The sequence below is a fragment of the Plecotus auritus genome (assembly GCF_963455305.1).
Source record: "Plecotus auritus genome assembly, chromosome: 11".
NCBI lineage: Eukaryota > Metazoa > Chordata > Mammalia > Chiroptera > Vespertilionidae > Plecotus > Plecotus auritus.
Genome location: NC_137777.1, coordinates 51708378 through 51730448, shown reverse-complemented (window position 1 = coordinate 51730448; position 22071 = coordinate 51708378). Strand labels below are relative to the sequence as shown.

At 57.7% G+C, this 22071-nt stretch overlaps 2 protein-coding genes across 2 annotated transcripts in view; one reads left to right on the top strand and one right to left on the bottom strand.

The window, feature by feature from the left end:
• The window catches only part of ZNF704 (zinc finger protein 704), a 129060-nt gene that overhangs the window by 59288 nt on the left and 47701 nt on the right, over positions 1–22071 (top strand). The window lies entirely within an intron of this gene.
• Positions 467–14559, bottom strand: LOC308236618 (uncharacterized protein; the record flags this gene model as incomplete). The annotated part of the gene is made up of 5 exons (XM_080646473.1): positions 467–570; positions 2383–2476; positions 2537–2673; positions 3073–3753; positions 14517–14559. The coding sequence occupies 5 exons, from the start codon at positions 14557–14559 to the stop codon at positions 467–469; spliced, it is 1059 nt and encodes a 352-aa protein (XP_080502599.1).

The window sequence follows — 22071 nt, the reverse complement described above, 5'->3', positions numbered from 1 at the left end:
TGTTTCTCTCTCCCTCTCCCTTCTTCTCTCTCTAAACATAATCGTTTTTTAAAGAAAAATTTAAAAAGTAAAAAATAAACAAAATAAAAGGAGTCACCCCCGGGAGCCAGGGCGCCAGTCCGGCACAGCGCTGGATGGAACCGAGTTGGAGAGGGTGATGATGTCTGATGTCGACCTTATGCATCCGGTTAAAAACACAAAGGAAGCCGAAACCGATTTGGCTTGGTGGATAGAGCGTCAGCCTGCGGACTGAAGGGTCCCGGGTTCGATTCCGGTCAAGGGCATGTACCTTGGTTGCGGGCACATCTCCAGTGGGAGATGTGCAGGAGGCAGCTGATCGATGTTTCTCTCTCATCGATGTTTCTAACTCTCTATCCCTCTCCCTTCCTCTCTGTAAAAAATCAATAAAATATATATTTAAAAAAAAAAAAACACACACAAAGGAAACTGGGCCTCAGGCGGTCCCCTAGTCCCTTCCACGTGGATTGTCGAAGATGTTGTATTCATTTAAGAGATCGATCCAGTGGGAATCTGTCAGTAGTTGGCTCCGAGCAAGCCAGTGCCCTCCAACTAGACAGAAAAATACGCAAGAACGTGCTTACTGTCGGCGAGCAGACCTCTCTGCTGGGCAGGTGCACACATGCGCGCTGAGAGCTGGGAGCACAGGGATGGGACAGGCTCCTCCAGCCTCTGTAGTTCCTCTTGGAGGTGGTCACTTAAAAGGCGACACGACCTTGAGGTTTGTTTTTATCAGGCATCCGCAGGAGAAGTCCCGTTGGCTTGTGCAATGGGCTGGTGTCCTGGGGTGGGAGCCTCACTGGCCACATCGAGTCACTGACACTCACCCACTGCTGGTTTCAGTCTGTTCCATGTCTCTGTGACCTGTCTCAGACGCAGTGAGTGTTTACTCCTCCCCTGTCCTGCAGTGGCTCCCTCCTCCCCCGCTCCCTCCTCCACGGCTCCCTCCTCCACCGCTCCCTCCTCCACCGCTCCCTCCTCCACGGCTCCCTCCTCCCCCGCTCCCTCCTCCAGGGCTCCCTCCTCCAGGGCTCCCTCCTCCACCGCTCCCTCCTCCACCGCTCCCTCCTCCACGGCTCCCTCCTCCACCGCTCCCTCCTCCAGGGCTCCCTCCTCCATGGCTCCCTCCTCCCCCGCTCCCTCCTCCCCCGCTCCCTCCTCCACGGCTCCCTCCTCCCCCGCTCCCTCCTCCCCCGCTCCCTCCTCCACGGCTCCCTCCTCCACCGCTCCCTCCTCCACGGCTCCCTCCTCCCCCGCTCCCTCCTCCACGGCTCCCTCCTCCCCCGCTCCCTCCTCCCCCGCTCCCTCCTCCACGGCTCCCTCCTCCAGGGCTCCCTCCTCCATGGCTCCCTCCTCCACGGCTCCCTCCTCCACCGCTCCCTCCTCCAGGGCTCCCTCCTCCATGGCTCCCTCCTCCCCCGCTCCCTCCTCCCCCGCTCCCTCCTCCACGGCTCCCTCCTCCCCCGCTCCCTCCTCCACGGCTCCCTCCTCCACCGCTCCCTCCTCCACGGCTCCCTCCTCCACCGCTCCCTCCTCCAGGGCTCCCTCCTCCATGGCTCCCTCCTCCCCCGCTCCCTCCTCCCCCGCTCCCTCCTCCACGGCTCCCTCCTCCCCCGCTCCCTCCTCCACGGCTCCCTCCTCCACCGCTCCCTCCTCCACGGCTCCCTCCTCCAGGGCTCCCTCCTCCCCCGCTCCCTCCTCCACGGCTCCCTCCTCCCCCGCTCCCTCCTCCCCCGCTCCCTCCTCCACGGCTCCCTCCTCCACCGCTCCCTCCTCCACGGCTCCCTCCTCCCCCGCTCCCTCCTCCACGGCTCCCTCCTCCCCCGCTCCCTCCTCCCCCGCTCCCTCCTCCACGGCTCCCTCCTCCACCGCTCCCTCCTCCACCGCTCCCTCCTCCACGGCTCCCTCCTCCCCCGCTCCCTCCTCCACGGCTCCCTCCTCCCCCGCTCCCTCCTCCCCCGCTCCCTCCTCCACGGCTCCCTCCTCCAGGGCTCCCTCCTCCACCGCTCCCTCCTCCCCCGCTCCCTCCTCCACCGCTCCCTCCTCCACCGCTCCCTCCTCCACGGCTCCCTCCTCCAGGGCTCCCTCCTCCACGGCTCCCTCCTCCACCGCTCCCTCCTCCACCGCTCCCTCCTCCACGGCTCCCTCCTCCAGGGCTCCCTCCTCCACCGCTCCCTCCTCCCCCGCTCCCTCCTCCACCGCTCCCTCCTCCACCGCTCCCTCCTCCACGGCTCCCTCCTCCAGGGCTCCCTCCTCCACGGCTCCCTCCTCCACCGCTCCCTCCTCCACTGCTCCCTCCTCCACGGCTCCCTCCTCCACCGCTCCCTCCTCCACGGCTCCCTCCTCCCCCGCTCCCTCCTCCACGGCTCCCTCCTCCAGGGCTCCCTCCTCCACGGCTCCCTCCTCCACCGCTCCCTCCTCCACTGCTCCCTCCTCCAGGGCTCCCTCCTCCAGGGCTCCCTCCTCCAGGGCTCCCTCCTCCACCGCTCCCTCCTCCAGGGCTCCCTCCTCCAGGGCTCCCTCCTCCACCGCTCCCTCCTCCAGGGCTCCCTCCTCCAGGGCTCCCTCCTCCAGGGCTCCCTCCTCCCCCGCTCCCTCCTCCACGGCTCCCTCCTCCACCGCTCCCTCCTCCACGGCTCCCTCCTCCAGGGCTCCCTCCTCCACCGCTCCCTCCTCCAGGGCTCCCTCCTCCACCGCTCCCTCCTCCACCGCTCCCTCCTCCACCGCTCCCTCCTCCCCCGCTCCCTCCTCCAGGGCTCCCTCCTCCACCGCTCCCTCCTCCACCGCTCCCTCCTCCACCGCTCCCTCCTCCACCGCTCCCTCCTCCAGGGCTCCCTCCTCCACCGCTCCCTCCTCCACCGCTCCCTCCTCCAGGGCTCCCTCCTCCAGGGCTCCCTCCTCCAGGGCTCCCTCCTCCACCGCTCCCTCCTCCACGGCTCCCTCCTCCCCCGCTCCCTCCTCCACCGCTCCCTCCTCCACCGCTCCCTCCTCCAGGGCTCCCTCCTCCCCCGCTCCCTCCTCCACCGCTCCCTCCTCCAGGGCTCCCTCCTCCACCGCTCCCTCCTCCCCCGCTCCCTCCTCCACCGCTCCCTCCTCCAGGGCTCCCTCCTCCAGGGCTCCCTCCTCCCCCGCTCCCTCCTCCACCGCTCCCTCCTCCAGGGCTCCCTCCTCCAGGGCTCCCTCCTCCCCCGCTCCCTCCTCCACCGCTCCCTCCTCCAGGGCTCCCTCCTCCAGGGCTCCCTCCTCCCCCGCTCCCTCCTCCACCGCTCCCTCCTCCAGGGCTCCCTCCTCCACCGCTCCCTCCTCCACCGCTCCCTCCTCCAGGGCTCCCTCCTCCAGGGCTCCCTCCTCCACCGCTCCCTCCTCCAGGGCTCCCTCCTCCAGGGCTCCCTCCTCCAGTGCTCCCTCCTCCACCGCTCCCTCCTCCACGGCTCCCTCCTCCAGGTCTCCCTCCTCCCCCGCTCCCTCCTCCACGGCTCCCTCCTCCACCGCTCCCTCCTCCAGGGCTCCCTCCTCCAGGGCTCCCTCCTCCACCGCTCCCTCCTCCAGGGCTCCCTCCTCCAGGGCTCCCTCCTCCACCGCTCCCTCCTCCAGGGCTCCCTCCTCCACGGCTCCCTCCTCCAGGGCTCCCTCCTCCCCCGCTCCCTCCTCCAGGGCTCCCTCCTCCACCGCTCCCTCCTCCACGGCTCCCTCCTCCACCGCTCCCTCCTCCACGGCTCCCTCCTCCACCGCTCCCTCCTCCAGGGCTCCCTCCTCCAGGGCTCCCGCCTCCCCCGCTCCCTCCTCCACCGCTCCCTCCTCCACGGCTCCCTCCTCCCCCGCTCCCTCCTCCAGGGCTCCCTCCTCCACCGCTCCCTCCTCCAGGGCTCCCTCCTCCACGGCTCCCTCCTCCAGGGCTCCCTCCTCCCCCGCTCCCTCCTCCACCGCTCCCTCCTCCACGGCTCCCTCCTCACCGCTCCCTCCTCCACGGCTCCCTCCTCCCCCGCTCCCTCCTCCACCGCTCCCTCCTCCAGGGCTCCCCCCTCCACCGCTCCCTCCTCCACCGCTCCCTCCTCCAGGGCTCCCTCCTCCAGGGCTCCCTCCTCCAGGGCTCCCTCCTCCACCGCTCCCTCCTCCAGGGCTCCCTCCTCCAGTGCTCCCTCCTCCACCGCTCCCTCCTCCACCGCTCCCTCCTCCACCGCTCCCTCCTCCACCGCTCCCTCCTCCACGGCTCCCTCCTCCAGGTCTCCCTCCTCCCCCGCTCCCTCCTCCACGGCTCCCTCCTCCACCGCTCCCTCCTCCAGGGCTCCCTCCTCCAGGGCTCCCTCCTCCAGGGCTCCCTCCTCCACCGCTCCCTCCTCCAGGGCTCCCTCCTCCACGGCTCCCTCCTCCAGGGCTCCCTCCTCCCCCGCTCCCTCCTCCCCCGCTCCCTCCTCCACCGCTCCCTCCTCCACGGCTCCCTCCTCCACCGCTCCCTCCTCCAGGGCTCCCTCCTCCACGGCTCCCTCCTCCAGGGCTCCCGCCTCCCCCGCTCCCTCCTCCACCGCTCCCTCCTCCACGGCTCCCTCCTCCCCCGCTCCCTCCTCCAGGGCTCCCTCCTCCACCGCTCCCTCCTCCAGGGCTCCCTCCTCCACGGCTCCCTCCTCCAGGGCTCCCTCCTCCCCCGCTCCCTCCTCCACCGCTCCCTCCTCCACCGCTCCCTCCTCCACGGCTCCCTCCTCCACCGCTCCCTCCTCCACGGCTCCCTCCTCCACCGCTCCCTCCTCCAGGGCTCCCTCCTCCACGGCTCCCTCCTCCAGGGCTCCCGCCTCCCCCGCTCCCTCCTCCACCGCTCCCTCCTCCACGGCTCCCTCCTCCCCCACTCCCTCCTCCAGGGCTCCCTCCTACCCAAAAGCTTTCTGTAGCATCAGGCTTGCCCTGGGGCCCAGGCTCACCGCTGTGGCGGTATTTAGCCCCAGGCTGTCTGAGCATGGGGGGCGGTTGCTATAGAGATTTCCAGGGAGCTGGACGCCAAGAAAGTCTCCGGAAAGCCAGGTTAGATTCTTTGGGAGCCCAGGGTGCTTAGGAGACCCAGGTATTCTTTTTAAGTTTTATTTCACTGGTAGTTGACATGCGCTGTTATATTAGTTTCAGGTGTACAACAGGGAGATGAGACATTTGAAAACCTTACCAAGTGATCGCCCGATAAGGCTAGTGCCCCTCTGGCTCCAGACTCAGTTTCACAAGAGCGCTGCCTGCGTTCCGGGCGTGCGCTGTCGCTTGCACTGCGCTGTGAGAAGGGAGGCCCTCAGCGGAGGCGGCTCTGACCGCAGAAGGCGCTCACGGGAGGGAAGAGGAGGGTGTCTTTGTACCAGAGCACTTCCGAGTCAGGACAGTGAGAAGTCCACTCGCCTTTCCAAAGCGTTACCTGGAGTGTTTCTCGGGGCAGCAACCAGAGAGGGAGCTCCTGCTGGTGAGTGCGGCCTCGCCTCAGTGGCACCCAGCCGTGCGGCCTGGCCCAGTGCCCGCGGAGCTGCTGTGGCTTCACCATCTCGCCTGTTGCAGCTTGTGGCGTCAGCTGTTGGAGAACATCATGGAGGCCCCGACACGAAGGGATGTGCCTTCGCCCCAGCTGTATTGGTTATCTGTTCACGCGTGACAGGCGACCACAGCGTGGGCAGCATCTTGAAGGAACCCACGCTGATCATCTCATCGTGTCTGCGGGTCAGGGATCCGGGCATTCGCTGGGCAGATGCTCCGGTCTCTCTCCTGAGGCTGCATGTAAGAGGCCGGCCGGCCCAAGCCTCCTCTGGACCTCGGCTGGGGAGGGATCCTCTCAAGCTCACATGGGGGGTTATTGGCAGGAGTCCCCTCCCTTTGGGCATCGGACTGCGGGCCCCAGCTCCTAGCCGGCTGATGTTCAGAGACAGCCTCCATTCCCTCCCACGTGCCCCCCCCAGCATGGCAACTTGCTTCATCAGAGACCGCACGACAGTCTGCTGGCAAGATGGAAGCCACAGCCTGCGGCCTAATCCGCAGTGACACCCGTCCCTTCTGCCAGTCTGTTGGTTACAAGCAAGCCCCAGACCCTGCCCACACACGCGGGAAGGGTAGCACATGCGGGTGTGACTAGGAGGAGGAGAAGTCTGTCTGTTACACTCAAATGTTGACTTAAATAGGACTCACCCGTGGAAGGCGGCTCGTGGGAGTGCGACGTTTAGCTGTTGAACAAAACAGCTCTGTGAAGAAAAGACAGCCCGGACTTAGCGCTGCTGCTGCTCTGGAGCCCGTCGTCGTGGGAAGCTAGACCGCAGACCCTGGCTGGGCGGAGGAAACGCTTCTTGCTCCTCTGGGTGCCCAGCACCCTGCCTTCGCGGTCGGGGGCTCGTCACAGATGCTAAGTGCTGAATGAACGAGTGTTTCTAAAACCTGTGGCTTCTGGCAGTGTACTTACCAGTTCAGACTGTGAACTTTGGAGCCAGAAAAACCTGGGGTCACATCCTTGCTCTGTCCTTTACTTGCTGTGTGACCTTGGGCAAGTTACTCAAATTCTCCAGGTCTCAGTTTCTACGTCTGTGAAATGGGGCTAATAATACCGTATTTTATTGTATCTGAGGCAGCATGCATTTTAGAATACAACTTTATTTTATGAGTAACTCACAAAGAAAAATTGCTCTCAGTTAAACTGCATAACTTGATTGTAAGATGTACCCTGATTTCAAACAGCTTAGAATGTGGACAGAACCGTGTGCTTTGGAATTGACGTGCTGTGCTGGTGGCGACCTCCTGTGTTGTTGTTTTCTAACATATTCTTATGGATTTCAGAGAGGAAAGGAGAGGGAGAGAGAGAATCATTCATCAGCTCCTCCTGCACGCCCCACACTGAGGTTCGAGCCCACAACTCAGGCATGTGCCCTGACCAGAAATCAGACCATGACCTCCTGGTTCATAGGTCGACTCTCAACCACTGAACCACGCCGGCCAGGCCTTCTAAGGTTTTATGAAGTGTAAATGAGGTAGCAGCATAAAACTTATCAAACAGTGCCTTTCATACAGTACGAGCCTAATAAGTATTAGCTATTTCATTATTATAAGCGATTACGGTCTTCTTACACTCCTAAACAAATCATTTTAATAGCTGAAATTGAGTTGGAGAACACAGTTACAAAGCCAGTTTTGCAAATAAGGTGTGGATGTTAGCAAAATGGCTGTGTCAGCCTGTGGTTCTGTCCAAAACGCTCAGCAAGTGTGACACTCTACAGAAGGCCCAGCACTGGTGACACTCCACAGAACACCCAGCATAGGTGACACTCCACAGGACGCCCAGCACGGGTGACACTCCACAGGACGCCCAGCACGGGTGACACTCCACAGGACGCCCAGCACGGGTGACACTCCACAGGACGTCCAGCACGGGTGACACTCCACAGGATGCCCAGCACGGGTGACACTCCACAGGACGCCCAGCACGGGTGACACTCCACAGGACGTCCAGCACGGGTGACACTCCACAGGACGCCCAGCATGGGTGACACTCCACAGGACGCCCAGCATGGGTGACACTCCACAGGACGCCCAGCATGGGTGACACTCCACAGGACGCCCAGCCCGGGTGACACTCCACAGAACGCCCAGCACGGGTGACACTCCACAGGACGCCCAGCATGGGTGACACTCCACAGGACACCCAGCACGGGTGACACTCCACAGGACGCCCAGCACATGTGACACTCCACAGGACGCCCAGCACGGGTGACACTCCACAGGACACCCAGCACGGGTGACACTCCACAGAACACCCAGCATGGGTGACACTCCACAGCACGCCCAGCACGGGTGACACTCCACAGAACGCCCAGCACGGGTGACACTCCACAGGACGCCCAGCACGGGTGACACTCCACAGGACACCCAGCACATGTGACACTCCACAGGACGCCCAGCACGGGTGACACTCCACAGGACGCCCAGCACGGGTGACACTCCACAGACACCCAGCACGGGTGACACTCCACAGAACGCCCAGCACGGGTGACACTCCACAGACACCCAGCACGGGTGACACTCCACAGGACGCCTAGCAAGTGGGTGTTGGTGGAGCTGGAAGTCGACCCAAATCTTGTGCTGTGGTGGGATGGGATGAGCACTGTGTGAGGACTGTCCTGAGGGCCTCCTTGGTCCCCGGACCCTGAGGGACTGTCACAACCACCGTCTGCTATTCTTGGTCATTGTTTGCTAAGTGCCTGCAATGGTCAGGTCAGACTCAGTCTGCTGTGGTGAAGCAACCCCCAGCCACCTTGGATTCAGACATTTAAATGACAAAGGTTTAGTTCTGGCTTATGTTTCATGTCCAGCTGGGACTTGACCTGAAAGAAATGGTGAGCTTGCCTCGGTGCACGTGATTGCAGGAAAGAGCACGCTGGCAACACGAGTCGGACCCTCTGCTTCGGGGGCGGGCGGGTGCTGTCCTTCCCCCAGGCCAGCGCTTGGCTCCAGAGCGCTGGCTCAGCGCGTCTGTGTCCCGGGCTCTGGCCCTGTTGCTTCCCTTCCTGGTGAAGAGCCTGATATTCCCAAATGCCAAGTGTCTCTCCTGGTCCTGCGGTGCAGGGTGAGGAGGCGGGCATCCAGCCCTGTGCGGTCCCGTCCCAGCAGCCGCATGGTTTTGGAGTAACTTTTCTCAGGGGTGGTCGACAGTCCCAGCATGGCTAGTGCTACTTTAACATCTCAAAACATCCTGGTCTTTCCCTAGAAATTTGCTTCACTGCTTCCTTCACTACAAAATGCCCTTTAGCCCTAACCAGTGTGGCTCAGTGGATAGAGTGTCGGCCTGTGGACTGACGGGTTTCAGGTTCGATTCCAGTCAAGGGCATGTACCTTGGTTGCGGGCACATACTCAGTAGGGGGTGTGCAGGAGGCAGCTGATCGATGTTTCTCTCTCATTGGTGTTTCTAACTCTCTATCCCTCTCCCTTCCTCTGTAACAAATCAATAAAATATGTTTTTAAATGCCCTTTAGGGGGACATGTTGCCTCTAGAGAAGCAGGGGGGGCGTCCTGCAGAGCTGTGTCCGGGCGGCTGCTCTAAAGCAGGAAGGACCTCTGACCGAAGCGCATGGCGAGGCCACACTGCACGCTTGCTGTTTGGGTCAGCACTGGGACCCAACCCGCTTTTCTTATCCCCCCCCCCTTTTTTTTTTGTCTGAGTGGCAGGAAGCCCAGAAATATAAGCTAGCATGCCAAGAGATGGCTCTAAATATAGTGCTCGGTGGGCAGGAAGGCTTGCTCGTGAGGGAAACTGCTGTGTGCAGGCACTTGCGGCCACCCTGCGGCCGGAAGGGCGCGCTGGGCCCCGCCAGCCTCAGCCACAGGCGCTCAGCGGGAGGCGCAGAAACAGAGCTGGGCAGGGGCGCTGCACGCTCCGGTCTCCTGCCAAGATACGCAGCTCAAACCGCGGGCCCAGGGCTGGCTGCTTTTCTCTTTAGGGTTTAGGAATGAAGTGAAACATTACAGCCCGCTTGGAGACCGGGGAGCCAGCCTTGCACATGCGTCCTGTGCACACGCGGTGTTTATAAGAGGTGGAGAAGCTTGCCTGCCCGCCTGCCCACGCAGAGATCCAGTACGTGGATGGATCCAGTCTGCCGGCCAGATGGGGAACCTAACTGCTCATCCCTCGCTCTCCAGGCGGATTTGTTTTTTTCTCTCCTACCCGCTCACTCTTGATACCGTTCAAAGGAGACAAAGCTAGATTAGTAGTAGACCAGCTGGAAATGACTAACTTCAAAAGGTCATCTGCCCGTTTTCCCCAAAAGCAGAGCTGGCCAGCACCTGAAGAGCTTAGCTCAAAACCGCCCACCCATCTCTTGCCCTCAGCAGTTAAATAGAACATCCTTTGGGACCAAGGCTGGCGAGAGATTGCCCCAGAATGGAGGACGGGTGTGATTGTCCTTTGGGTCCAATTCCTTAATAAAGGTTTCCTTGACCTCACTGTTTTTTTCCTTTTGTCTTGGCAGTGGACATAAATTGGTGGCGCTGTAGATAAATGTAGATGTGGGTTTTGTGGGGAAAGCCCGAGGAGACACTGTAATGGAGCCGTGCGTGTTGCATAGCGCAGTCCGCCGTGCTGGGTGTATTTCCGTGAACAGTAGCTGCAGTGCGCAGTGGGAGACGTGAACTCAGTAAGGGAGGGAGGAGCTGGGGTGGTGGGGAGCGTCCTGGCTGACAGCGGCCAGCCGCTGCGGAGACAGACTGGTGACCGCAGTGACCAGCTGGGCACTAGTGGCTGTGATACGGAAGGACCCACGTCCGCATCCAGAACCTCCCACACCCACGTGTGTGCTTTCCCACCGATTGGGAAAATGCAGGGAGAGAACTACTAGTCATTTGTCCATGCTTTTACATTAACTTTTATTTGCTGATTGGGATACCTTCCATGCGTATTTGGGAACAGTACAAATATGTGGGAGACAGATGCAGCCCCTGAAACTGCTGCTTCATCATTAGCAGCCCACAGGTCGTGACCCCGGAAAAGTAAGCCTTCCATCCACGGACAGTGTGGGCGTCCACGCAGACCGACAGAACCTTCAGGCCCACAGGTGGGAAACGAAGGGGAGTCTTGTCTGGCCTCTTTCTAGGGTCCTTGTCTTCCCACTGTAAATGGGACCGTTTAGAAGCAGCGGCTGACCCCGCCCCCTCCGCCCCCACCCCGGTCTCACTGTGGTCACGGCAGGACACCCCGACCTTGAGAAGCCTCTCGCCGCCCACTCCCCCCCCCCCCGTGGTGACACATTCCTGTGATTGCAGCTGTGAGTTTAAAAACGTCCTCACTGCGTGAGTGTGTCCAGGTTTTAGGGTTCTAGTGGCCAAAGGGGAGCAGCACTGTCCTCGTTAACAGCCTTCTGTTACAAGATGGTAACCCGGGTTGTAGGAGAAACATGTCCCGTGCAGAACTGATTGGAGCTCTTAGTTTGCAAGCATATTTGATTTTTCCTGAATTGATCTTCGTGCCAAAAGACTCATCTTGACACAGCAACTCCACGATGTCCTCGGAGGTTTCAGGAGGCTCGGAGCCTCGCCCTCCGGGGCAGCGCCCCGAGCCGCGTGGCTGCTGAGCCCTGCGCCCAGGCTGGTCGGCGCTGACGTGCGCGCTCAGTGTGAAGTGCACAGTGGGTTTGCAGGTCTTTTTTGTTTGTTTGTTTTCCGGTTAATCCTCACCCGAAGATATTTTTTCCATTGATTTTTTTTAGAGCGAGTAGGAGGGGGAGAGACACAGAGAGAAACATCGATGTGAGAGAGACACATCGATTGGTTGCCTCTCGCATGTGCCACCACCGGGGCCCGGGATCGAGCCTGCAACCTAGCTACGTGCCCTTGACCGGACTCGAACCCGGGACTCTTCAGTCTGCAGGCCGATGCTCTATCCACTGGGCAGGACTGGCCAGAGTGGTTTGGAAGACTTTGTGTGAGAAAAGGGGTGTAAAATATCTCCTTAGCAATGTTCATGTTGATGACATGTTGAAATGATAATATTTTCATGTTGTGCTAAATGGCACAGATTATTAAAATTAATATCTCCTTTTCTTTTTTGTAACGTGGCTGCCAGGAAATTCAGAACGACACGTGTAGCGTGCCTGGTATTTCCCGGGACTGTGCTGCCTTAGACTCGGAGACCCCACGCTTCAGAGTCAGTGGCAGTGACAGGGGCACCGCCCGATTCCACAGCAGGGACACTGCCCTCCCAGGAGTAGGGGGTTGTCCTAGAGGCCTGGGGGCGGAGTGGGGGGGGCATTGAGAAGGAATGCCGGCAGTCCGGGCTGAGTGGGGAACAGTGCCCCAAACTCCCACCTCACCGTGCTCCCACCCAGGAGTTCTTGATGGGCTTAAGGGACAGTTGAGTAAAAGCTTCCAGGGCACTGCACCCAACTCAAGCCAGAGTGACGGTGGTGCTGTGAGAACAACACCTTAAAGGGGTGGCCACAGTGCAGGAGGGAGCGCTCGAGCCTGGCCGGGCTCAGCTCCAGCATCGCTCTGGCAAAGGGGCAAGGCAGGAGGGAGGGGGCGCATGCCTGGACAGGATGCTGACACTCGGGTGGGGTCACCGGTGCCCGCCTTTGCCGCTGTCTCCAGGGACCTCAGAAGGTACGTACTGGATGCGAATTGCACACTTATTAAATGCCAGCTGTCAACCAGGCACTGGGCTTTGTCTGTGCATTAAAAGAATAAGTAAGAAAGTAAGGTATGGCCCCTGGCCTCAGGGGGATGGGCAGCTACTAGATGGTGAAGGCTGGTTGTCCTTTGCAGATAGTTAAAATCGGATATTTCTTAGCAGTGGACGGGCAGAGGGTCTGAACACCCCCCTCACCCACGGGGAGTGGCTGCGGCCTCCGGTGGCTTCAGATCTTCCCCCAGAGTCCAAGTCCACGGAGCAGATCTCTGTTTCTGTTTGTTCACTGCTGACTCCCGGCACCAAGCAATGGCTGGCACATGTGGTGCTGAGTGAATAACTGAAGTGAACCGTGGATGGGTGAACGCCCGTTCCTCTCGGGAAGACAGGCCCAGGAGGCCTGGAAGGTGGAGGAGACGTCTCCACGCTAGTCAGCTTCCTCCCTCCCCTCCCTCCTCCTTCTTCTTTCCTTCTTAACTTCCTTCCGAAAGTTGGTGCCTTTTCTGACGCAAAGCCAGGCCTCCCTGCCCAAATCAGCCTTTCTCTCTCCCAAGCTTTCTCCTAGTCTTTCCTCTTCCCACCAAAACCAAGTTGCTTTTCTCCTGCGGGTTCCTGCAGTCACCGCCCTTCCTCTACTGTTTCCCTAATTACAGGGGCGGGGAACGTCCGGCCTCCGTAGAAGGCCCTCGATAGCATTTGGTCCGGCCCTTACAAGGCATTCGGGGTGACTTAAATGTTTGACCAAATAGAGCAGGCTAATGCTTAAGCTGGTAGTTCTGTGTGGCCCGCGAACGATGTTACAAATGCCCGGCTGGCCCTTGGCAGAGACAAGGCTCTCGCCCTGAAGATGAGGCTGTTGTGAGCGGCTTAAGAGTGACAGGCGTGCCGAAACCGGTTTGGCTCAGTGGATAGAGCGTCGGCCTGCGGACTGAAGGGTCCCGGGTTCGATTCCGGTCAAGGGCATGTACCTTGGTTGCGGGCACATCACCAGTGGGGGGTGTGCAGGAGGCAGCTGATCGATGTTTCTCTCTCATCGATGTTTCTGACTCTCTATCCCTCTCCTTTCCTCTCTGTGAAATATTAATAAAAAATATATTTAAAAAAAAAAGTGACAGGCGCGTTGCCGGTGCCCTGGTGTGGGCTACAGGCTCTGAGGGGACCTGGTGAGACCCCCAGGGCAGCAGCCTGTTGCTGCAAGAACCAGGCCTGGATGCCAGGTGGGCAGGACTGGGTGGTGGCCTAACCCAGAGCCGTGGGCACCTCTGTTGCTGGCCAGCTTGTCCTTCTCTCACTCTTATGTCATCATCCGTACTTGCCCTGCTCACGGGAGAGGGCTGTGGAGTGTGCCCACTGGGGGCAGGATGCCACTTGGCTGCGTTTCTGGGTCCACACTTGCTGTTGTGTTTGGAAGGGGCATCTCTATGTCACGACTTCTCTTTTCCAACAACCCACAAAGCACCTCTGACATCCAGCGTATGTGTAGGCAGATTATAATAATCGCACAGACCTTGTCATGAATAGCAATATTGCTCTTTTTAGCAACTTTGCTAGCTCCCCATAGGAAAAAGCAGTGCTGTAAGCATTTTTTAAAAACCTACTTCAATGGTTCGGGTTCACGCGTGGAGTGTTTTCATCTCATGCTGCTGCAGTCCGAAGGCCACACCCACGGGGGCGCACGCGTGCAGCGAGAATGCAGGGCACAGGCGTTTCACCAGTGGCTCCTTCAAGTTCATGTTCGTGCCACGCTGCTTGGGGAAAGTCATTTCCTGGGTCCTTGTCCTCAGTCCTGCTTCCTGCTTCCTTTCGTCAGACGTTTGTGTAGCACGTAAAGCAAGCAGCGAGTGGGAGCAAGTTTTCCAGCAGAGTCGGTGGGTTTGGCACCACTTGATAGTTTGGAGTGTTTATGGCGTAAACTGTATGTAAGTCCCATAAACAGGGCCTTTCAATTAAATTGCAAAGAATTATTAAGTGCTCGGTGGGTTCCAGAAGATTCGGGATCTCAGCTGTTCCGGAAGCCTCGCTCGAGCGTCAAGGCCACGAGCCACAGCACGGACTGCGCCGTTAGCAAACCCAGAAACCGGACGGAGGTCAGAAGCGGCCTGTGGGTGACACACAGTGTACTCCGTGACTCGGTTTCTCGGGCAGAGAGCTGGGCGTGCTGGGATCTGGGAGACAGCAAAGCCCAGAGCCAGCAGCTGTTCGGAGGACAACACATTGTCAGAGTCTTAACCTGGGTGCAGGGCCACCCAGCAGCGTCCCGCTGTGACTCTCAGATGGGAAGAGGACGGCTCCGCCTTATAAACCACGCACTCTTTCTATGTTTCTATGTGCGGAAACATGAAAGGAGGTAGAAATGCTATTTAACAAGCTCCTACCTCGCGCCTGGCTCTGTGCGAGTCACTTCCACGCACACGATCTCCTTCATCTCCGCGACATTTGGGCTCCTACTGTAGGAGGTTGCGTTGCTCTTGGGTAAATACCTACAAGTAGAGGGTAGATACTTGTTTAATTTTATAAGAAACCATCCAGCAGTTCTCCGAAGAGATGGCCCCGTTTTGCAGTCCTCACAGCAGTCCTGCAAAGTCCGGGTTGTGCTGGGAAATCAAACCTTTCCCTCGACAGGAATGTGCCGTTCGCTCAGAGTACGGGAGGCGGAGAGGGTGCTGCCCTCTCCTGCCAGGCCTGCTTTTCCCAGGCATGCACCCTCCGCCCCCAGCACCTGCCTGCTTCCCACAGCCCTGCCACTGCACTCTGAAGCCGGTGTTTTCTCAGCTGTAACCTGTGATGGGATTTGGCTCGTGAACAGGGACTGGTGTTCTAGGATGCAAAAGCACTTCCAACATTATAGAGAGGAATTGCAAGTAATTTTATTGAATAAATTCGGCATGTCACACTGTATAAGGTTAAGGGATACTTCGATGCATTTGGGTATCAAATTTAAGCCTATAAAGTTGAAGCATTTCCTTTGATACATTTATATATTATAATACGATTGCCCATGTAGCAGTATTTATCACATTACATTATACTACAGTGTTACTGTCTATATTCATTAGTCTGTACTTTAGATTTCCATGGTGCTTCTTATTACAAGTGTGTACCTGCCAAGTGATTTGTTAATAGACACACTGATGTACAGGAGTCCTTCCTGCTGTGATATACACACTCTCTAGCAAAATAGATTGTAAATTCTATAGAGTATGTATTCTATCTACTGTAAGTTTAAGATATCTCCCTTATTTAAAACTAGAGGCCCAGTGCACAAAATGCATGCATAGGGGGAGGAAGGGGGTCCCCTCAGCCCAGCATGCACCCTCTCCAATCCTGGACCCCTCGGGGGATGTCCGACTGCCAGTTTAGGCCTGATCCTGGACTTCTGGCTCCTAACCACTCATCTGCCTGCCTGCCTGCCTGCCTGATCACCCCTAACTGCCCCCTGCCAGCCTGATCACTCCTAACCACTTCTGCCTGCCAGCCTGGTCGCCCCTAAATGCCCCTCCCCACCAGCCTGGTCGTCCCTAACCACCTCTGCCTGCTGGCCTAGTCACCCCTAACTGCCCCCCCCCCGCTGGCCTGGTCACCCCCAACTGCCCCCTCACTGGCCTGGTTGCCCCTCACTGCCCCCCCTGCCGTCCTGGTCACCCCTAACTGCCCCCCCCACCAGCCTGGTTGCCCCTAAACGCCTCTGTCTATTGGCCTGGTCACCCCTAACTGCCCCCCCTGCTGACTTGGTTGCCCCTAACTGCTCCCCCCACTGGCCTGGTTGCCCCCAACTGCCCCCCCCCCGCTGGCCTGATTGTCCCTAACTGCCCCCCTGCCAGCCTGGTTGCCCCTAACCGCCTCTGCCTACCAGCCTGGTCATCCCTAACTGCCCCCCTTGCTGGCCTGGTTGCCCCTAACTGCCCCCCTGCCAGCCTGGTTGCCCCTAACTGCCCCCCCCAACTGCCTCCCCACCAGCCTGGTCATCCCTCACTGCCCCCCCTGCCAGCCTGGTTGCCCCACACAGCCTGCTGTTTGGTCGTTTGGTCGTCCCTCACTACCCCCCTGCTGGCCTGTTCGCCCCACACAGCCTGCTGTTTGGTCGTCCCTCACTGCCCCCCCTGCCAGTCTGGTTACCCCATGCAGCCTGCTGTTCGGTTGACTGGTTGTTTCGGTCGTCACGGTCACTGCCTTTTTATATATATAGATTGGGGGATAGAGCTCTTAAGATACTGTACATGTTCAACACACAGTGTTATTTCTCCTGGAAAACATCACTCCTTCCTGTCGTAAAATTTTCCTTTAGAGCATTTTTTCTGGAACTTAGCTGCATAATTGCCAAAGCCCTGTCTTGACTATCTTTAAAGGCTGATACAGTATATAATAGCATTGCAGAGGTAGGGGCTGCCATAAGAAATATACCCCAACATAGCTTTGAGACTCCATAGGTCCTCAAAAAGAAGTAAAATTACTTAATTTCTTAACTATGCATTTGGGAATTCCAGGTTTTTTTCTGTCAAGTATATTGAGATGGTACCTATTATGGAAAACTAAGGAAATGCTACGGAATGCTGTGTGATGTGGCTGGCATGAAGGGATGGGTCTCCTTTCACTGCTTATCCTCTAGTTCAGTGATTTTTAAACCCTTTCACCCCATGGCACACATTAACTAATCACTACAATCCTGCGACACACCAAGAAATACCTTTTTTGCCGATCTGACAAAAAAAGGAAGGTAGGTAGAATTCTGATTCATTCACACCAGACAGCTCTTACTGTGTTGGCTTGTCATTTTATTATTTGATAATCCGGGGGGAAGAGGTCAGTGCCCCTGACTAAGGAGTCAGGTGTCGCCTGTTTTAAGTGGAAATCGCTGTTCTCATTTAAATAGACCGGGTAGTGAGCTGTTTGACTATTTGCTATTGGTTGGTTCAGGGGTGTCTTCCCATTACTGTGGCCTCCCCAGTGGAAGGGTCAGCCCATGAGCTAAGCACATGGTTTTAAGCAGAGCCCACCCTCCCCAGGCCCTGTGCATCAGTCAGTGCATTTGTGGATGGTGATAAAAATGTCACGCACTAACCTGCAGCCGGAGGAGGCTGTGACGGACGTGGCACGTGGCAGGGAGGACGAGGAGGTCGCTGAATGGACATCTGAACTTTCCATGTGACTGCACAGGGCAGCAGGGAGACTGGTTAACGGTGCGGTGAGCGGTCTGTGACATCTCTGGCTGTGTTCTTCCCTTGTGATCCAGTTACTTTCTTTTTCTTTTCTTTTCTTTTTTTTAAATATATTTCATTGATTTTTTACAGAGAGGAAGGGAGCGGGATAGAGAGCTAGAAACATCAATGAGAGAGAAACATCGATCAGTTGCCTCTTGCACACCTCCTACTAGGGATGTGCCCACAACCAAGGTACATGCCCTTGACCAGAATCGAACCTGGGACCCTTCAGTCCGCAGGCTGACGCTCTATCCACTGAGCCAAACCAGTGAGGGCGATCCAGTTACTTTCATGCAGCACCTTGGGGAGACGCCTTACCTCTGTCCTGGCCCCAGGATGGAGCTCAGTGAACTTCTCCCAGTGACCTCAGAGTTCTAGAATAGCATGGTCCCAAAACACAGAGCGAGACATCGGAGGAGTGTTGTTTACAGGAGCCACATTTTAAGGGGAGACGAGGCAGCTGACGTTAACTTTAATTATACATTTTATCCAGCCCAACACGCCCAAGGCGTTATATCAACAGTATATAACCAATATTTTAACATTATTAATGAGATATTTTAGATTCTTTTTTTCAAAATAAGTATCCAAATCTGGCATGCCTTTTACGCTTACAACACATTCAACTCAGACGAGCCACCCTTCAAGTCTCCAGGTGTCTCCCTATCTCAAGCTCGAAGACCCCTCACGTGGTTTTGTCATGAAAATTCTTGACTGTTTTTCTTAACTTGGAGTGACATTTCACTATCCTCCGGTCTTCGGATTATTGGAAAGGAAAGTTTGGTCATTACAAAAGCCAGTATGTACCAAACATCCGCTGTGCTGACAAGCATGGCCCACTAACTCATCTCATTAATGCTCACCACCCTGAGCAGGTAGGCATAGCAGCTCTGTTACCCATGGAAATGGAGATACGGAGGGATTGGCTCACCCGTGTGAGGCCTCGTGGGGAGCAGGCTGGACCTCCCCCCTGCCCCTGTCCCACCCTCGGGGCGTGGGAGACTCCAGGCCGAGCATCAGTTCATATTTATTCAGTGGGGACGCGTGAGGATATTTACCCACTGACGTCACAGAGACACCCATAAGCGTGTTTGTAACTCCTGGGTCCTTGCTCCCCATGGGTTTGGATGGGGCGGCTGAGTCAGGATCTGGGCCCTGGTTCTGCCAGCTGCCCACATAGGTGACGGAACAACCTCCCCCTTCGGAGCTGCTCGGGGCGGAGCTGTGAACGCGGAGAGGGAAAGCCGGTGCAAGTTCCCGACATCCCCTCCAGCTAAAGGCTGAAGAGGGGCCATGTCTGCAGGAGCTGGTCTGATGGAGTATCGTCTGGTAAAGTCTGTTGGCACGTGGACCGTATCTGAGCCAGCTCCTGCCTTTGAACTGCTTGCTGCCTCCGTCCATCCCCACAGCAAACAGGACAGGTCGGGAGGGTGGAGAGCGGGCTCGAGGCGTTCCACTCACAGGCCGCTCCTGAGTGTTCCAGTTAAAGCAGAGTGCGGGACCCCCTCCCCCACCCCAGCCATCTGTGTGTCTGCCATGCAAGAAAGGACTGACTTCATGCCTTGGAAATATGTGTTGGGGAAAAAAAAGATTCAAAAACTGTTCACTGAAGTAGCACAGGATTATATAGCCTCCTCCGGAGGGACCAAAGCAGTCTTCCACCTACAGGAGCAGATTTGTCAGCTTGGCAGCCAACCACATGGCAGCAAGCAAGCTCTTCGTGGACTGCGGTCCCAGGACGGCTGATGCTTCCCTGGTGCACGGGCTGAGCTGGAGCCCTCTTCCTGCTGTGTCTCCTGTTCTCCGGCAAGTGTAAGCACCGAAGCAACAGTGCTGCCTGTGCACCAAGAGAATTAGCTGCTGAAGGCATCTGGCGAAATAAACTACCCTTTTTAAAAAATATGTTTTTATTGATTTCAGAGAGGAAGGGAGAGATAGAAACACCAATGATGAGAGAGAATCATTGATCGGCTGCCTCCTGCACGCCCCCTACCGGGGATCAAGCCTGCAACCCAGGCATGAGCCTTTGGCTGGAATCGAACCTGGGACCCTTCAGTCCGCAGGCCAGCGCTCTATCCACTGAGCCAAATGGCTAGGGCCCCATTTGTTTAAATAAGTTTTATTTCACCAGAAGAAAGGTCTGCCTACTTCATGTTGACAGCACCGAACCTGTGATGAGCCTGGAGGCGCTGTCCTGTCCCTGCGTGACCCAGGGCAGGCGTTAACCTCCGGAGCCGGCCTCTCCCGGGGTGGGCTGTGGCGCGCGGCTTGCCATCCCGGGCGCAGCGGGCACCGCACCATCCGCCGAAGCTCAGTGCCTGACTTTGGACTCCAGAGTGACCGTGTTTGTGGGCATCGTCGAGCGCGGCCTTTGTGATCGTCCCCTTGGCAGACAGACTCCCCTGGGGCAGCACCCCTGGCTGGTGTGGCGAGTGGACTGTCAGGAAGGAAATTCCAGGGGTGCCAGAATCAAAGACCAAATATTAGAACAAACACTGCTCTTATCACCTAGGACAGTGGTCGGCAAACTGCGGCTCGTGAGCCACATGCGGCTCGCGAGCCACGGTTTGCCGCTCTGTTGACTAATGAGTTTGCCAACCACTGACCTAACTCTCGATTCCAATAATTACAGGCTGTTGTTGCTCCTTGTGATTAAGCCCCTATCCCAGTGGTCGGCAAACTCATTAGTCAACAGAGCGGCAAACTGCGGCTTGCAAGCCGCAGTTTGCCGACCACTGTCCTAGGAAGTGCCCACTGTAGGAACTGGGGCAGAAACCAGTCTACAGCTTTTCTATCATTTCAGCACAGGTTCTTCATAAATACTACTCTCCACGCCCTGTCCCTTTACAAGATGGGGGTCTAGTGAGGTGAGAGACGCCAGGCTGGCCAATAGCCCAGCTTTGGTGCTGAGGTTTCTTGGTGGAAACAGCCCTCGTCTGTGTTCTGTTGAGTCCTTACTGAGCTGGCCATCCCTCTGGCCGCAGAGCTGTCCCGTGGCCGCAGAGCGATGCAGACCAGTGCCTGCCAGTGTGGGCTTTGCTGCTGTCTGACCTTGCAAATTACCCCTCTCTCAGGCCTCAGCTTCCTAACCGGAAGAGTATGTATGTATGAGTGTATGTGTCGGGGGAGAGGTAATGCCTATTTTGCAAGGTGGTAATAGGGATTCCATTAGTTAATATATACAAAAACATTTAGCATAATTCCTAGCACACAGTAAGAGCTAAAGAAATAATAGTAATTGTTGTCACGGTGGGTCTTTTACATATTCTTGGACTAAACTACTTTGAAATCTCACACACACACACACACACACACACACACACACACACACACACACCAGCTCTTGCCATTCTAATGGGCCTGTTGATAAGGGCGGTAATCAGTGACTATTCACTGATAAGCTGTTTGCCTTGCCCGCAGCAGCTGATAGCGGGCAGGCACGGTGTCACATTTCCCAGCCCCTGAATAGCACGCACTATTCGGGAACAGCTAGAAATAGCCAGGCTGATTTTCCCTGCTCCACTGCAGCGGCTGGAGGGCCGGATGATGTCACCCTGGACAAACACTGCCAGGGGTGAGCTCATGGGGCGGGGCGGCTGCAGCTGCGCCAGCCCCTCCCGGGAGCTGTGCGTCCTCCAGCTCCCCTGACCCTGTCCCCCACCCACCCCAGCCCTGCACCCCACTGAGCTCTGCGCATGAATGACTGGAAAGCGGCGTGGGGAGGCCCCCATGCATGTTAGTGCTGGGGTTACTAAGAAGTGGGTAGGCAGCGCACAGCCCCTGTGGCCGCTGAGAAACCTTCGGCTCTCTGCCATCCTTGTCTGAGAGCAGCTTCCCCTTTCCTGCTCGGACCACAGTTCCATGGGCCTGACCCGGTGGGTGGGCCTGACCCAGGGGGTCTGAGCTGACCTCGGGCTGGCCCTGAGCCGGGGCCGTGGCAAGAGAGAGAGTGTGACGGTCCCCACATTCTTTTCCTGATAGTCTGTGTTGTCTACCGGGCCGGATAGGAAATGGTTAAACACACAGACTTTAAGAGTCTGGGTCCTGACGCAGACACGTGTGCGGTCTTCATGACGCTGAGAATTGCACCATAAGCCTCGTTTCCCAGCTGTAAAGTGGGGGTGGGCAGCCCAGATCGAAAGAGGGTTGCAGACATTAAATCGGTATTGGATGTAACACTAGGCACATGCCTGGCCCATAAATGTGAGCAATCATGGAAGATACGCACTCAACTGCTTCATGAACCAGTCACAGCAAGAGAATATAGGTCAAATGTAGATGTCAATATATATGTATTTTCAAATGTGAATTGGATGGAGGATGTATATGTTATATATAATATTAGAGGCCTGGTGCACGGATTCATGCACTGGTGGGGTCCCTCGGCCTGGTCTGTGCCCTCTCACAATCTGGGACCCCTCGGGTAGGGTCCCTAGGCCTGGCCAGCAATCAAGGCCTATCGGGGTTTTCCTTCCTCTGGCTTCCAGCAGCTGGCACCACCCCCACCGCTACCACTGCTTGCCATCTGTGTGGCACTGTCGCCCCTCCCCCACCACTGGCCGCCTCCCTCTGCTGACAACCGGCTTGGGGTGTGATCGCTTGGCTAGCCTGGGCCTCCCTCTGCGGGGCGATCGCTGGCCGGCCCCATACACCCAACACAGCATCCTGCCCGGTGGCCTGGGCCTCCCTCTGTGGGGCGATCATGGGGCGATGGCGGGGTCCCCTGACCAATCGCATCA